The 17,769-nt window shown below is 39.5% G+C and overlaps 1 protein-coding gene across 1 annotated transcript; it reads left to right on the top strand.

The window, feature by feature from the left end:
- The first annotated feature begins 2,795 nt into the window (after window positions 1-2,795).
- On the top strand, window positions 2,796-17,720 carry asah2 (N-acylsphingosine amidohydrolase 2). The gene is made up of 21 exons (XM_023288979.3): window positions 2,796-2,997; window positions 4,332-4,448; window positions 4,895-4,986; window positions 6,040-6,183; window positions 6,722-6,898; window positions 7,334-7,461; window positions 7,834-7,911; window positions 8,042-8,162; window positions 9,120-9,245; window positions 11,754-11,840; window positions 12,381-12,485; window positions 13,035-13,116; window positions 13,272-13,387; window positions 13,476-13,570; window positions 14,312-14,351; window positions 14,700-14,798; window positions 15,050-15,145; window positions 16,183-16,332; window positions 16,722-16,778; window positions 16,870-16,958; window positions 17,304-17,720. Exons 1-21 carry the CDS (start codon window positions 2,811-2,813, stop codon window positions 17,497-17,499), a joined length of 2,382 nt encoding a protein of 793 aa, XP_023144747.3. The 5' UTR covers window positions 2,796-2,810; the 3' UTR covers window positions 17,500-17,720.
- Window positions 17,721-17,769: the final 49 nt, after the last annotated feature.

The raw sequence follows: 17,769 nt of genomic DNA, 5'->3' as shown, positions 1-17,769 counted from the left end.
TGGATCTGCCCCGCTGACCTCCATCCAGTAAACAGGTCAGGGGTTCTGGTGTCTCTAGAACCGGTCTGAGGTATCGGGTGTCTGTTGACCCGGTTAGAGCTGAGGATCCGTTACCATGGCGACCCGATAGGTTGACCCAGAACCAGCTGGAGTTCAGTTTAAAGGATTTCAAGTTTAAAGCTCCGTATTTAATGAAACCAGTTGATCAATAATCAGTATTTATTATTGTTGTTTAAATCACTGAAGATGAAGAAACAGAACCAGGACTTTATCGTTGTTTTAAATGAAATGTTCTTTAATAATAAATTTAGTCTGAATCCCTTTAATTCTACTATAAACAGGAAAATGACGCTGAGCTGGAATAAATTCGATGATTTAACTTTTATTTATTTTAATAAACCTCATTCTCCAGCTAAAGAAATTCATTTAATTATTCTGTTTTAATGGATGAAGTCAGAGTTTCAGGAAACATCAAATATTAATTAAAATAATTTAAAATAAATAGTTTAAACCCTGATCTGTCGCTGGGAACAAACTTTATTTTATTTAAATTAATTTCAATTATTTCATCCAAAAAATACAGAAAATACAGAAACAAAAGAGTATAAAAATGAGTGGAACCTGGCAGATTAAATATTATTCTATTCTATTCTATTCTATTCTATTCTATTCTATTCTATTCTATTCTATTCTATTCTATTCTATTATTTGTACTTTTAGGGAGAATAATAATCAGAACATAAAATAAAATGCTAAACTTGTGTTAACTTCCTGAACAGATGATAATAAATGTGAATCTGTGGCGCCTCCTGCGGGATAACTGGTGAATTACAGTCAGTTCTGCAATAATTCATGTGTTTATTAATAAAGTTAAATTGAACAGACTTTCGATGAATTTACTGAAACTTTTCTTCATTAATAAATCAGAAATATTTTTGTGTTTTTCAGATTTTTTTTCTTTCTGGTTTTAATAAAAGTTCAATAAAAATAAATGATTTTATTTTTCAAAGAAACTTCAGTTTGTTTATTTTTCTTCTGTTCAGACCTTTTTGCTCAGTTTATTATTCTTCTTAAAACTAGTCAATCACTAATCAATAATCACTTGTAATTAATAATAATTATATTTGTCTGTAATATTAATAATAATTGTGACGTCTGCCTCCCTGAACCTGGTTCTGCTGAAGGTGTTTTTTTAAATATGTTGCTATGTGAAGCACTATATTATTATGATATAATCATTGTTATTATATAAATATTAATTTTACCAACAATAATATCTTCTTTTACAATCTGTGTCACTGAAATGATTCCGTTTTATTGTTTTTAATTGACATTTTCTGTTACTTTTACCAGAATTCTCCATTTTCTTACAGATGTTCTCGGATTCTTTTAGAGTTTATTTTGTGGAACATTTTAATGAATCTGTAAACTTTAATCCTGACATCGTTATCTTTGGGTTGATGCCCATTTTGACTGTAAAGTTTCACTCAGCTGATTATAATCTGATGATACTGAGGCCTCGTTAAAACTGATCAGTATCTGAACCGAGAAGGACGGAGAATATCTGAACCGTATTTAGTGGCGTTTAAACATCGAGGGTCTCTTAGCTGGAAAATAAAACCTCATGAACAGTTTAAATCAGCTTTAATACAGATGGAAGGAATAAAACCACTCAGACATGGTGATGCTAATGATTAACCGTGGAGATTAAACACTTCCTGTCTGGACCAGAATCACTGGCCTTCAGAGTTTCAGGATCGTCAGATGGACGTCTCAGAGGGACGTAAAAACTTCTACCTCCAGTTACTTTACATTTATTGGTCAGAAACAACCACACAGTCTGGATTTAAACAACTTCTAAAGCAGGAATCTGAACCAGACGACATGAAAATATGAATCATTGCTGCAGAAACAAAGGCTTTTAAAGAATAAATATCAGTTTAATTTGTTTATCAGTTCAGAGCAAAAGTCACGTCAGCGCTTCACAAAGCCACATGTATTAATAACAATATATAATATGATAATAATTATATTTTATATTATTAATAGTTATATTTGTCTCTAATATTAAGAATAATTCTCATATCTGCCTTCCTGAACCTGGTTCTGCCAAAGGTGTTTTTGTTGGGGTTATGAAGCATTATGTTATTATAATATAATAACGATAATTAAAATTAATATTAGAGAGAAACCCAACAAAAACACCTTCGGCAGAACCAGGTAACGGGAGGCAGATATAATGATTACTTGTAATATGAGAAAAAATATAATTATTAATATAAGATCTAAATACTATTATTATGTTTTATAATTATTATTATCAGGGAGAAGCCTAACAAAAACACCATCAGCAGAACCAGGTTCAGGGAGGCAGATGTCTGCCTCCCTGAACCTGGTTCTGCTGATGGTGTTTTTGTTGGGTTTCTGTCTACAGTTTAACATGATGCTATGTGAAGCATTATATTTTTATGATATAATAGTTGCTGTTAATATTAGAAAGAAACCCAACAAAAACACCTTCAGCAGAACCAGGTTCAGGGAGGCAGATAAAAGAATCATTAATATGAGAAAGAAACATAACTATTAATAATTTAAAATCTAATTATTGTTATTATATTACATAATTATTGTTAATATTATAGAGACACTTCTGTTTAACGTGTTTATTCTGTGACATTTCAGGAGGAAGGATCACGTGAAGCCTTCAGAAGCTGTGTGAGAAAAACTTGAATCTGCTTCAATGACGACTTCTAGCAGATTTGGTCTCCAAGGTCACGACTGGAAAAACAAAGGCGTCTGATAAGAGCTGGATGTGTTTACTGGGTCTTTATTACAGTGTTTTATCTGGAATCAGTGATGAGGATCGGTGTGTCGCTGAGCTGCTGACCTTTGAAGCTTCTATCAGCCAGATATCAGCTGGACTGTTCTACCTGAGCCGTAAAACACCTGAGATCAGACCCATCAACACTTTCTCTGCCGAGGCTCCACATTCTGCAGGTGAGTAACATCAAACCGTCTGAACGTAGCTCAGTTTGTGTGTCTTATGTGTTGTGTTGCAGTAAATCACAGAAGTGACAACACACCTGTGAAGAATCAGCTAAATACAGTACACGGCCAAAAGTAGTTGGACACCATGTGGGCAAACAGCATGTTAATCCATGGACTGCAACAGTCAGCTGTCCACATACTTTTGGCCGAGTGGTGTATTTGTTACATAGAAATCAGTACTTTTCTGTGTGTAAAGCATCATAGAATGTATTTAATTAAATGGTTTAAATCAGACAAAGAGACAAAAGTATGTGGACAGTTTGAGATCACTTCTATATTAATCATAATAGAAACTTACATTCAGCTGTCCACATACTTTTGACTGAGTGGTTGCTGCGGAGAAATCAGCACATTACTGTTTCTACACATACAGTACATAACCAAAAGTATGTGGACACCCATCTCTATATTATATGTAAATATAATCCCGAGTCATCCACATACTTTTGGACATTTGCATGTAGTGGGGAAGATTTAGTGACAAAAGTATGTGGACACTTTGGGATCAGTTCTATATTAATCACAATAAACAGAAAGATGCAGCTGTCCACATACTTTTGGCAGGTAGGGTATTGCATAATTCCAACTTCTACTGCAATTACAGTACAGTAATCAGATTACTTCTACCAGTAGAGTCTCTGGTATCAGATTCCAAACTGCAGTTCAGATTTCATGGATTAAATTCAGGCTCCACAGCAGGAACTCAGTGGAACTAAAGAGGTTCTTTGGTTCCTCCAGTCCTTCGTATGTCCTCCTTTAGTCCTCCTCAGCATGGAGGAAACCAGAGTCCACTCAGTCCTGTTGTTGGTTCTAGTGGAGAAGCTCTGGTCTGACGTTGTTCTCTGCATCCACTGTGGTGGTAGAGAGGTTGATGCTATGAACTGTCCTCTACAGCGCCTCCTGGTGTTTGTTTTGTGACATTTTGTGGTTGTTTTACATGTTTTATAGACGGTGTGCTTCTTTTTGTGGTCATTTTGTGTCTCTTCAGGTTTGTTTTGCATCTTTTTGTGGTTGTTTTGTGTCTTTTACTGTTAGTTCTGCATGTCTGTGCTTCACTATCAGGACTATGCATCCACTGTGGTAGTCCTGGTCAGGTTCTCACCAAACATCTGGACTCCAAACATTCTCTGTTTCTGTTGAAAGTCTTTGTTCACTTTATCTGAAACTCTAAATGTCCTTAAAACATTCTTTAACCGTTACCTGTAGAGCATCATTAGAACTTTGATGTTGTGGGAACGTTCTGCATGTTGAGGAACCTTCAGCTCTGACTCTGTTCCTCTCAGGCATCATGGGCAGGAAGTCTTCATCTCTGGTGGTGACGCTCGCCGTCCTCTTTGGCGCAATGACAGCCATCTGTGTGACGCTGATCGTGCTGATGTTTACCAAGACGACGCACACAGGTGCATTAATACGCCGCAGAAAGTAGTTCCTGACGAACGCTCTAATGTTTCCTGTAAAGTATCGAGATTTCAGACTTTACCTGTCAGGAGTTAAATGAGTTTCCTCTTAATAATCAAAGGAGTCTGTTTCCACGTCTTCATTAAATGCAAAACATGACTTTACCTTCATGAAGTTTGTTGGTTGAACATTTAGTTAGAAGTTGTCTGAACTGAGATTGATGTAAATCGTTGTTATTTAGTTGAACCCAAACATTGTTTTTTAGATCTTTAACTTTATTTACAGTAAATATTTGAACACTCAGGAACGGAACAAAGATCATTTAGAGGAGAATTTTTCTCCAGAAGATCAGTTAGTTCTGAATGAATCATTAATGAGTGAAATCTGTTTTTTAATGTCTAATTATTAAGTAAAAACCTGCAGCAGCTTTATTCCTCCAAACCTTCAGATCCAGAACCAACGGCTCCTCCTCAGAACCAGCCCTACCTGGTCGGAGTGGGTCGAGCCGACTGTACCGGACCTGCAGCCGACGTCCCGCTGGTCAGAACCCCTTTATTATAAACGCAAGGTTACACTGGGCTAGTTGGGGCTAGCTAGGGTTAGTTAGGGCTAGTTAGGGTCAGTTAGGGCTAGTTAGGGTAAATTAGGGCTAGTTAGGGTTAGTTAGGGCTAGTTAGGGCTAATTAGGGCTAGTTAGGATCAGTAAGGGCTAGTTAGAGTTAGCTAGGGCTAGTTAGAGTTAGCGAGGGCTAGTTAGGGTTAGTCAGGGCTAGTTAGGCTAATTAGGGCTAGGTAGGGTTAGTTAGGTTTAGTTAGTCCTCCTGATGACCCAACAAGAAATTTATCTGCACAAATCAAACACAGTCTTTATGTCTGAAATCTGACAAACTGTTGATGAGATCACAGTCTGAATGGCTGTTTGTAGCAGCAGTTAGCACACATGCTAACAACACACACATGCTAACAACTCATGTTGTTACTCATGTAAGAAATTGTGTTTTGTGCACAAAAACATGCTAGCAATGCACACATGCTGAAAACACACGCATGCTAACAGCACATACATGCTAACAACATACACATGCTAGCAACATACACATGCTAACAGCACACAGCTGTGACCCACGTTCGTCTTAATAAAGTCAGATTTCTAGATTTCTCTTGTAAAATAAAAACTTGAAGATATTTTCCAGAACAAACCTCCACCAGTTCACTGAGAAACCACAGAAGAAGAAAGTTCTCAGATTTCTTCAGTATCACCTAATAAACGCATTAATACATTTGGGATATTTTATTAAACATTTGGTCATATTTTATGTGTACATTTTCAACATTTTTTGTATTAATATTCAGATATTTAAAAATATGTATTTAGTGGTTTCGTCATCATTTTTTAATACATGTTATTCACATTTTTCTGTCATTTTGGAGAAACTGTATCAATAGTTTTGGAAACTGTATTTACAATTTTTTCTGAAAGTATTTTATCAATATTTAAATACAGTTTTGTAATTGAAAATGTCTTCTAAATATTTTTCATATATTTATTAATCTTCTAGATTCCATGTATGTTCCTCATGTGTTTGTATGTAGATGGGTTACGCCAACACGCAGCAGAAGGCTGCAGGGATCCACACTCGCCTCTACAGCAGAGCCTTCATCATCGACGACGGCAGCAGGAGAGTCGTGTTTGTTACTGCAGATGTAGGGATGATCTCCCAGAGGGTCAGACTGGAGGTACACGCTAACTACACGCTAACTGCACACATGTTAGTTAATGCAGACGTAGGAATGATCTACCAGAGGGTCAAACTGGAGGTACACACTAACAACATGCTAACTACACACTGACAACACGCTTACTACACGCCAGCAACACTCATGTTTGTTACTGCACATGTAGGAATGATCTCACAAAGAGTCAGAACGGATGCCGACACTAACTACACGCTAACAACACACTAACAGCAAGGTAACTACATGCTAACAACACACCAACAACATGCTAGCTACATGTTAACAACACACTAACGACACACTAACAGCACACCAACAACACACTAACTACACACTAACAACATGCTAACAACACGCTAACAACAAGCTAACTACATACTAACAACACACCAACAGCACACTAATGACACGCTAACCACATGCTAAGAGCACACTAACAACACGCTAACTACAAGCTAACAACTCACCAACAACACACTAATGACATGCTAACTACACGTTAACAGCACACTTCTGGTCCAAACGTGTGTGTGTTCAGGTTCTGCAGGCGTTGCAGCAGAAGTACGGTGACGTGTACCGGCAGGACAACGTGGTTCTCAGTGGAACGCACACCCACTGTGGACCTGGAGGATACTTCCAGTACACCCTGTTCATGATCAGCAGCGGAGGATTCATCAAGACCTCCATCCAGCCGCTGGTGGACGGCATCGTCAAGGTGTGTGCTAGCATGTAGTTAGCGTGTTAGAGTGTGTGTCAGAGAGTGTGTTTCCTGTTTAAGGTCACATTTAACCTGCAGCCTCATGAAGCATAACTCTGCTTCTAGAAGAAAATCTCCATTACAGTAACTTAATGATCAGAGTTCTATCTTCATACTGTGAATATTTCCAGAGTTCCAGGTCCTTGAAGTCCATAGAGGTGGGTCCAGATTTATCACTTTTTAATGGACAATTGTCGGTAGGTCTACTCTAGAACTTTCTGCAGGAAATGTTGTCCTCTATGAACTTCAGCGACCTGGAACTCTGGAAATAATCCCAGTCTGAAGGTAGAACTCTGATCATAAAGTTCCTGGAGATCATCAGATGGTTGAGTTCTTCAGGTTATAGACACCTCTGGCTGCTTCCTGCATCAGTAACTCTCAGCTGGTTTCCAGAGTATAAACAGGGCCCACCAGAACATGAGGCCTGGCCGGATCTACAGGAACCGAGGAGAACTGGACCACAGCAGCATCAACAGGAGTCCTCACTCCTACCTGAACAACCCCGAGGACGAGAGGCTCAGGTGAGCTGCGACTGTCAGACAGGTAGACCTGGAGCTGCTGGAGGTCTGTCATGGTCCCCCTTCACCTGCTAGACCCAGGAAACACTGCTGTAGACAGGGTGCTGATCAGTTCTGTTACTGATCTGTTACTGATCTGTTATTGATCTGGTATTGATCTGGTATTGATCTGTTAGTGATCTGTTATTGATCTCTTACTGATCTGTTACTGATCTGTTACTGATCTGGTATTGATCTGTTATTGATCTCTTACTGATCTCTTACTGATCTGGTATTGATCTGGTATTGAACTGTTATTGATCTGTTACTGATCGGTTATTGATCTGTTACTGATCTGTTATTGATCTGGTATTGATCTGTTATTGATCTGTTCAGGTACAAGGACAACACAGACAACCAGGTGTTGGTGCTGAAGTTCACAGATCTGGATGGAGACGGCATCGGGATGCTCAGGTAGAAACAGTCCTGGAGTATTTATAGTAGCTTCAGAAGAAACCAGCTGGACTTCTTTGGTCGGTTCTGGAAGACCTTTCACCTCATTCTCCTCCTCCTCCTCCTCCTCCTCCTCCTCTAACATCTACAGCTGGTTTGCCGTCCATGCCGTCAGTATGAACTACACCAACCGCCTGGTGAGCAGCGACAACATGGGCTACGCCTCCTACCTGCTGGAGCAGGACAAGAACCCTGGAGAACTACCTGGACAGGTGAGAACTACCTGGACAGGTGAGCTCTAGCTGTACAGGTGAGAACTACCTGGACAGATGAAATGTAACTGGACAGGTGAGATCTACCTGGACATGTGAGATGTAGCTGGACAGGTGAGAACTACCTGAACAGGTGAGATCTGCCTGGACAGGTGAGAACTACTTGGACAGGTGAGATCTGCCTGGACAGGTGAGATCTAGCTGGACAGGTGAGAACTACTTGGACAGGTGAGAACTACCTGGACTGGTGAGATCTAGCTGGACAGGTGAGATGTAGCTGGACAGGTGAGATCTACCTGGGCAGGTGAGATGTAATTGGACAGGTGAGAACTACCTGGACAGGTGAAATGTAACTGGACAGGTGAGGACTACCTGGACAGGTGAAATGTAACTGGACAGGTGAGGACTATCTGGACAGGTGAAATGTAACTGGACAGGTGAGGACTACCTGGACAGGTGAAATGTAACTGGACAGGTGAGGACTATCTGGACAGGTGAGATATAGCTGGACAGGTGACATCTAAAGAGGACAGGAAGTGAAGTAATAAAGTGTGTAATGTTGTTTCCAGGAGAGTTTCCAGGTTTGTTCATTCACTGAGTTTAACCTGAAGAGAGAAAATGTTTCCTGATCTACAGTAATCTGACAGTTTGATTTACAGAAGAACAGACATAACATGTATCAATACATACAGTATATATTATATTATATTTATATATCTCATAAATCACATCTAATGCATCTATTCATACATTTTATTAGTTTATGAAGCAGCTGCAGGAAAATCAGCCGTAACCTGTTTATGGTTATATGACTGGATGTGTGTGTGTGTGTGTGTTTGTGTGTGCTTATGTGTGTGTTACTGGGTGTGTGTGTTACTGTGTGTGTGTGTGTGTGTGTGTGTGTGTGTGTGTGTGTGTGTGTGTGTGTGCGTGTGTGTGTGTTACTGTGTGTCTCAGGGAAGTTTCGTGGCTGCGTTCTCCTCTAGTAACCTCGGTGACGTCAGTCCAAACACCAGAGGACCAGTTTGTATGAACACTGGACTCCCATGTGACTACCTGAACAGTTCCTGTCCTGTAGGAGGGGTAACACACACGCACGCACGCACGCACAGTAACACACACACAGTAACACACAGTAACACACAAAGACATGATACAAAAAACAAACAAAAAAACGAAACAAAACAAAGTTCTATCTATATATCTAGATAGACTATAGATGGATAATTAGACCAGCTGTCATAAAATCGAGAAATTATTAGACAATTACTGGAACAACTAAACAGTCGTTATTCATAGATATTAACCATAAATATTAATATTTTCTATGACCTCCTTTGGTCTGATAACAGCTGTGTTCTTGCTGCCTTTGTCTTTGTGTCTCTTCTGTTATTGAGTTCTGGATAGTTCCTAGATGTTCCAGAGACTCGCTTTGGATGAAACGTTTCTGTGATCTAGTTTTGAATTCAATAAATCCCAGATCTGATCAGTAGGGTTCAGTCTGGACTTAGACTTCAGTCCATCAGTTCCAGAACTCCAGATTCCTTTCTCTTGGTCCAGTCGTCTCTGCTCAGCTTTTCAGTCTGCTTGGGGTCGTTGTCTTCTTGGTTTATGAACCCACAACCATCAGGTTCAATCCAGAAGGGGTTCCATGATGCACCAAGATGTTGTGGTCGACCTTCTGGTTCATGATGCCATCCATTTCCACAAATGGAACCCCATGGAACCATAATGGAACCTCCACCGTGTTTCACTGTGGGTCCATCTAGAATCAAAACGTTCTGCAGCTCTTCTGAGGACATAAACATGATGATGCTGACTGTCCATCCAGAGGACCTTCTTCCAGTCAGCATCATCGTGTTTATGTCAACAGCAAAGCTGGACAATGTTTTGATGCTAGATGGACAGCACCTAGACGTATAAACTACAAAAAAACAAACTATGGTTTTAGTGTTTTATTCTTTGCGTAGGGAAGGTGAGTCGTCTACAGAGCAGCAGAGGAAGAACCAAACATGAGTTTAACGTTAAGGTCAGAGTAGAGGAAGTATCAACTGGGTGTCTACAGTCAGACAGCTGCAGGTCTGAGAGTAGACCAACTCTGTTCCTTCTGTGCAGGATTTATTCCTCATGATACCAGACAAGATGCTTGTTTGTTGGTTAAGAAAGTTGAGCATTGGTCAAACATCAAGTATGCCTAAGGTGCAGTGCATCTAGCCTCAAAACGTTCTCCCGCTCTTCTGAGGATATGAACATGATGATGCTGACCCAAGAGTTTAGATGCTCCGGCGTCTTCAGTGCCGCACCATTGTCTCTGATTGAGGCGGTCAGTCAGCCAGTAGGCTCCGACACTGAGTGCAGTGCAGAGCTGGTCTTTATTGCCGCTGGAGGATGAGCTGCAGGTGTGCGTCTTCCACAGCTGTTCTGTTTCCACGCTGAACTCCAGCAGCGCGGATGCAGCACCTGCAGCAGAGGGGCAGATGGCAGTAAAGAGGGGGTCAAAACCCTGGCTGTGACAGTTTCTGGATGTTTGCAGGCCTCAGTAATGTCTTCTCAGCAGCTCTTCTTCTCTTTAAGCCTCGTTCCTTCATTCTGGACACTTTCTCACATTCCGATCTAGAAGCATTAATCTCTACCTGAAGATCAGCAGTGGTCTTCCTTCTGGCTCTAGGACTTCAGATCTTGAGGACATCTGCTTCAGGTAGTTTTAGTTTTCAACCTTTTCCTTGGAGGGTTTTCTAAGAACCAGTCTCTGTAATCCAGTCTGAGTCCTACTGACCTCACAGAGAACATTTCATGTCTCAGACCGTCCAGCATCATGAAGGCTTTGATTCAGACTCTGTTCTCAGTGAGTTCCTACCTTCACCATGTTGGACAGGAAACTGAAGTCACATTTTTAGATCCAAACTTGATCCAGAAGCCAGAAATTAATCCAGAAAAACAACCAACTGTTCAGGAATGCAGCAATAACTAAATCAGAAATAATAATAATAATAATAATAATAATAATAATAATAATAATAATAATAATAATAATAATAATAATAATGTTCTTTACTGTTTTTTTTTCTGCTTTTTTGTAAAAAAGTAAATTAGAAAATTCCTAGAGAACAATAATAATTACAGATTATTTAAAGAGCTGCACATACAGGAGGTCCTGAAGTTCCATCAGAGTTCTGTTCCTACCGATCGATGTAAGTCAGACCTCCAGTGAAAATGTAATCAAAGCCGTTACGTTCATCAAGATATCATCAGGTTACATGTTAGTACAACTACAGTAACACAAACAGTCATTATCTCACATTGAAAAACAACTCAGTAGGAAAATACTGGAGAACATGTAAACAAAACCGTCTTATAGCACCGCGTGACGACGTATTCATCCACTCCGCTAATCAACTAGTTCCACGTAACGATGAAACAGCGTAGGTTAAACCGAGGACCAGTACATGTGTGTTTATATACACATACAATCTACTATGAAGGGACACTAAACTGTGTGTGTGTGTGTGTGTGTGTGTGTGTGTGTGTGTGTGTGTGTGTGTGTGTGTGTGTGTGTGTGTGTGTGTGTGTGTGTGTGTGTGTGTGTGTCAGACTAAGATGTGTGCAGCGTTCGGTCCAGGAGACGACATGTTTGAAAGCACGAGAATAATCGGACAAAATATCTACAGGAAGGCAAAGGTACCTGTCTGTCTATCTACCTGTCTGTCTGTCTGTCTGTCTGTCTGTCTGTCTGTCTGTCTGTCTGTCTATTTGTCTGTCTGTCTGTCTATCTGTCTGTCTATCTGTCTGTCTGTCTGTCTATCTACCTGTCTCTCTATCTGTCTGTCTGTCTGTCTGTCTATCTATCTGTCTGTCTGTCTGTCTGTATGTTTACCCATCTGTCTGTCTGTCTATCTGTCTGTCTATCTACTTGTTTGTCTGTTTACCTGTCTCTCTATCTGTCTGTCTGTCTATCTACCTGTCTGTCTGTCTATCTGTCTATCTGTCTGTCTGTCTGTTTACCTGTCTGTCTGTCTGTCTATCTGTCTGTCTATCTACTTGTTTGTCTGTTTACCTGTCTCTCTATCTGTCTGTCTCTCTATCTGTCTGTCTATCTACCTGTCTGTCTATCTGTCTGTCTGTCTGTCTGTCTGTCTGTCTGTCTGTCTATCTTTATGTCTGTCTGTCTACCCGTCTATCTACCTGTCTGTCTCTACAGAATCTTTCTGCCCCCTACAGGAACTTTATGCGACTGCAGTTGATGAGGTCACAGGTTCCGTCCAATCAGCTCATCAGTGGGTCAACATGACGGATGTCAGTGTTCAGATCAACGACACACACACGGTCAGAACACACACACACACACACACACACACACACACACACACACACACACACACACACACACACACACACACACACACACACACACACACACACACATTATTGATACTTTTCGAATTTATATTCATATTTTTTATATTCATAGCTTTATGTGATTTTTCAGATTCCTTTCAGATATTTTTATAAACATTTGTCATAGATATTATTGATAGATATATTTTTAGATATTTTATACATTTAAATAATAATTGTTTTTTCAGGTCACATATAATTAATGTATTTTCTTTGACACATTTTTGAAAATGATATTATTGGGATTTTAATGTGATTTCTCAGATATTTTATATCTGAACATATAAATTTATATTTCATTAATATTCGATAAATATTTTATTAATATTTCAACAGTCTTGTGGAAATTATATTTTCCTCTTTTAGTTTCATGTTTTTTAATTTTGCAAACATAAAGTTAATAATCATTACACATTTTATTCATATTTTTAGGTAGTTTCTATATGTGTGTGTTTATTTGTTTGTTTGTGTTTACAGGTGAGAACATGTAAACCTGCTCTGGGTCACAGTTTTGCTGCAGGAACCACAGATGGAGGAGGAGATCTGAACTTCACTCAGGGTGAATCTTCTTCATGATCACTTCCTGCTGATCGTCTCTGATTCACCTGAACATCGTTTCATACAAACTAGGATCATATATGAAGATTTTTGTCACATTTTAGTCTGAAATGTTAAATACTTTGTGGGATCATTAAAGTGTGTCTGTGTGTTCAGGTGCTGTTGAAGGAGACCCGTTCTGGGACGGGATCGTAGGAGTTCTACTGGGGAAACCATCCAATGAGACGAAGGAATGTCATCATCCTAAACCAATTCTGTTCAACACGGGAGAGGTGAGTCAGGTGACCTCAGTCCAGGTGACCTCAGACCTGTCTGTTATACACTAAGTTGTGTTGCTGTGTGTTGTGTGTCTGTGTGTAGATGAACACTCCTCTGCCGTGGCATCCTCAGGTTGTCGACGTTCAGATCCTCTCCATCGGTTCTGTAGCCGTCGTCGCTGTTCCTGGAGAGATGACGCAAGTTTAACCCACACGAATCAGACAGCTAATAATGCTAAAAATGCTAATTATGCTAATATTGATAATAATGCTAATTATGCTAATACAGCTAATATTGATAATAATGCTAATTATGCTAATACAGCTAACAGTGCTATTACAGCTAATAATGCTAATACAGCTAATAATGCTAATACAGCTAATGATGCTAATATAGCTAATAATACTAAGACAGCTAATGATGCTAAGACAGCTAATAATGCTAATACTGATGACAATACTAATACTAACACAGCTAATAATGCTAATACTGACACAGCTAATGCTAATAATGCTAATACTAACATAGCTAATAATGCTAATAATACTAATAATGCTAATACAGCTAACAATGCTAGTACAGCTAATAATGCTATTACAGCTAATAATGCTAATGATGCTAATACAGGTAATGATTATAATACAGCTCAGGAAAATAATACTCATTATAATAATGCTGATACTGTAAATAATAATACTGCTAATAGCAATGCAGCAAATAATGATAATGAAGATACAACTAATAACAATTGAGCTAATAATACTACTGATAATAATAATAATAATAAATAATAATACAGCTAATAATAATAATGCTAATAGTAATATAGCTAATAATGATGCTGCCAATAACAACTAAGCTGTTAATAAAACTAATAATAATAATACTGATAATAACAATAATACATTAATATGATGTCTTCCTCTGTGTTCTAACAGAACCATGTCAGGGAGGAGGCTACGAGAAGCTGTGAAACAGGTGAGAACATGAACACCTGCAACATGTGACAATGTTTTTACTGTGTGTTATTACTGTCTAATTACTGTTTTATTACGTGTTTTGATTTGTCATTATTTGAAGTTATTATGTTATTACTGTGTTATTAATGTGTTACTGTGTTCTTACTGTGTTATTCAGGTGCTATTATTGTATTATTAATGTGTTATTATTGTATTTTATTTCCATGTTATTAATGGGTTATTAATTGTTTTTTCTACCTTATTACTGTGTTATTAAGGCATTATTGTGTTATTGCTGTGTTATTGTTGTGTTATTGTTCTGCTTTTATTGTGTTTTTTCTGTCTTATCATTGTGTTTGTGTGTCAGGAGTTGGAATCTGACGGTGCGTTCAGGGACACCGAGGTTGTGATCGCCGGCCTCAGCAACGTCTACACTCACTACATCACCACCTATGAGGAGTACCAGGTACAGCCGAGGCTCATGGGAGATGTAGTGTTTACAGCTGTGTTACTAAACTAACTAAAAATGGAGTAGATGATTTGATAAATAATCTGAAATTTGTGCTTGAGTCCAGTAATTTAGTGAATTTCAGGTTCAAAAGAAAAACTGGTGGAAAAAAAGCATAAAACGCCAGAACATGAAGTGTTGTTTGGGCTGATGGTTGTTTTCTGTCTGGATTGGAATAGAAACAGACGTTGTTGTTACCTGTGTTCCAGGTGCAGAGATACGAAGGAGCCTCCACCATCTACGGTCCGCACACGCTCAGTGCGTACCTGCAGAAGTACCGGGGCCTGGCCAGAGCCATCGCTCAGGTGAGACGCACTTTTAATGGACGCTTGGTGTGAAAACTAGCTCAACATTTAGCTCTTAGCTGTTTACTGATGAACTGCACAGAGAAAATATATAAAACTATACAGGAAGTGAAGGTTTTTGTTGTAAATTATGGTTAAGAAACACAGACTCCACAAAAAAACCTGTAAATATTAGAGAAGTTCTGATCTGTGAATGCAGCTTTTAGCTAAAAGATGCTACATGTTAGCTTCTGCAGCAATATGCCGTAAACTTACCTTTTTAGGTGTTTTATGTTCTTTCATAAGTCTTTACATCTCTTTGTGGTGGTTTTGTGTCTCTTTGTGGTGGTTTTATGTGCCTTTGTGGTTGTTTTGTGTGTTTTTGTGGTGGGTTTGTGTGTTTTTGTGGTGGTTTTGTGTCTTTGTGGTGGTTTTGTGTGTTTTTGTGGTGGTTATGTAGTTGTTTTGAGTCTCTGTGGGTTTTTTCTTTTTGTGATGGTTTTGTGTGTTTTTGTGGTGGTTTTGTGTCTCTTTTTGGAGGTTTTGTGTGTTTTTGTGGTGGTTATGTGTGTTTTTCATGGTGGTTTTGTGTCTCTGTGTTGGTTTTGTGTGTTTTGTTGTGGTTATATGGTTGTTTTGAGTCTCTGTGAGTTTTTTTCTCTTTGTGATGGTTTTGTGTGTTTTTGTGGTGGTTTTGTGTCTCTTTTTGGTGGTTTTGTGTGTTTTTGTGGTGGTTATGTGTGTTTTTTATGGTGGTTTTGTGTCTCTGGTGGGTTTGTGTGTTTTTGTGGTGGTTGTGTGTGTTTTCTTTGGTGGCTTTGTGCGTTTTTTATGTTGACTTTTTGTCTCTTTGGTGGTTTTGCGTGTTTTTTGTAGTGGTTTTGTGTTGGTTTTGTGTCAAAATCTCATCAGTAATATTTACAGATCAGGCAGATACCCAAACATAAAGAATTTTAGCACCAGTAGGAGATGAATTCTCAGTCCGACCTGAACAAACACTCATGGAAACATTTAAATTCAGTGAGTACCAAACATCCTGAATCTGCTGGTGTTTCCAGAACCAAGTGTCGGAGCTGCCGGTCGGTCCCGAGCCGCCGTTCTTCATGGAAAGCCTTGTTAGTCTGCTGCCCGCGGCGCCGGTTGATAGAAAACCAGCCAACACCAGCTTTGGAGAGGTTCTGCAGCAGGTTTATCCCATTTACCGACAGGTAGGACTCACCTGTGGCGTCCCTCAGGGTTCAGAACTCGTTCAGAATTCTGAAGTTTAATCAGTCTCACCGTTGTCAACCTGGAAATGAGCCGATAAGATCAGCAGAAGATAATAAATGGCACCAGAATTTATCTGAAAACTATGAATAGACAGACTTTACAGCAGTTTTGGTCCACAAACTAAAATGTCCAGAAGACTAAAGATAGCTGAACAGCAGATGGTTCCATCTACATCTACTGATGGTCAGTCCAACCATCAGCATGGTTTCATTTCAGGCCTGAAACTTAGAGACGTTCAACAGATGGTTTACTGTCAGAATCCACCCATATGCTGACGACATTCTGCTGTTTTTATGTGAACAGATCTGAAGTGTTCTTATGTTTCCAGGGTGATGTTGTGTCAGTGACATTCGTGGCAGGAAACCCGAGACACTCCGGAGACATCGTAAGACCTTTCTGTCTCTTCCTTTAGTTGCCGTTGTGTTCCTGGATTTATTTCCATCCTCTCACCTGATCATTCTCTATGTTTGATGCAGAGGGATAAAACATTTGTAACTGTGGAGATCTTGGACAACAGAACAGAGACCTGGGAGGTGGTCCACACTGATGCATCATGGGAAACCAGGTAGGTGGACGTCAGGACAGCAGACCTCAGACAGGCATGAACACAAGGTGTTCCTGATGGTGGTTTGTGTGTCTTTGTGGTGGTTTTGTGTGTCTTTGTGGTTGTTTTGTGTGTTTTTGTGGTGTTTTTTGTGTCTTTGTGGTTGTTTTGTGTGTTTTTATGGTGGTTTTGTGTCTCTTTTTTGTGGTTCTAGAGGTGTTCCTGATGTTCCTCTAGAAACCTAAACTGGTACTAGAGGTGTTCCTGATGTTCCTCTAGGAACCTAAACTGATTCTAGAGGTGTTCCTGCTGAGGTTGACCTTCAGTTTCAGTCTTTACGTCACTAAGCATGGTGTCTACCTGCAGGTTCCATTGGCTGAAGGGTTCCAACCAGCAGAGTAATGCCACCATCCAGTGGTTCATCCCTCCATCGGCGCCCAGCGGCTCCTACCGGATCCGACACTTCGGACACTACAAAGCTCTGAAGGGCCTCCGACCCATCATCTCTCCGTACGAAGGATCGTCCGACGTCTTTAGAGTTGCCTCCAGCTTCTACTACTAGTGACATCACCAGAGGCCACACCCCCTGACCACCAGAACAGGAAGTCTGTGTTTCCATCAGAAGCTGTTAGAGGGATCGTTATAGGAGAACGTTTATGAAAAATGTCAAATTTAAAGAAACGGTAAACTGTACATTATAAGTCCTGGAGTACATTACTGATAAATTATTGTGTAAAAGGAATGAACGGAAAATAAAAAAAACTTTAAATATTTTAATATGAAGCAGCAATTTGTCATCTCATTACTCTGTTGGAGACACTGTGGTTGTCTG

This window comes from Amphiprion ocellaris, chromosome 18 (genome assembly GCF_022539595.1).
Source record: "Amphiprion ocellaris isolate individual 3 ecotype Okinawa chromosome 18, ASM2253959v1, whole genome shotgun sequence".
NCBI lineage: Eukaryota > Metazoa > Chordata > Actinopteri > Pomacentridae > Amphiprion > Amphiprion ocellaris.
This window is presented reverse-complemented; position numbering and strand designations above follow the sequence as displayed.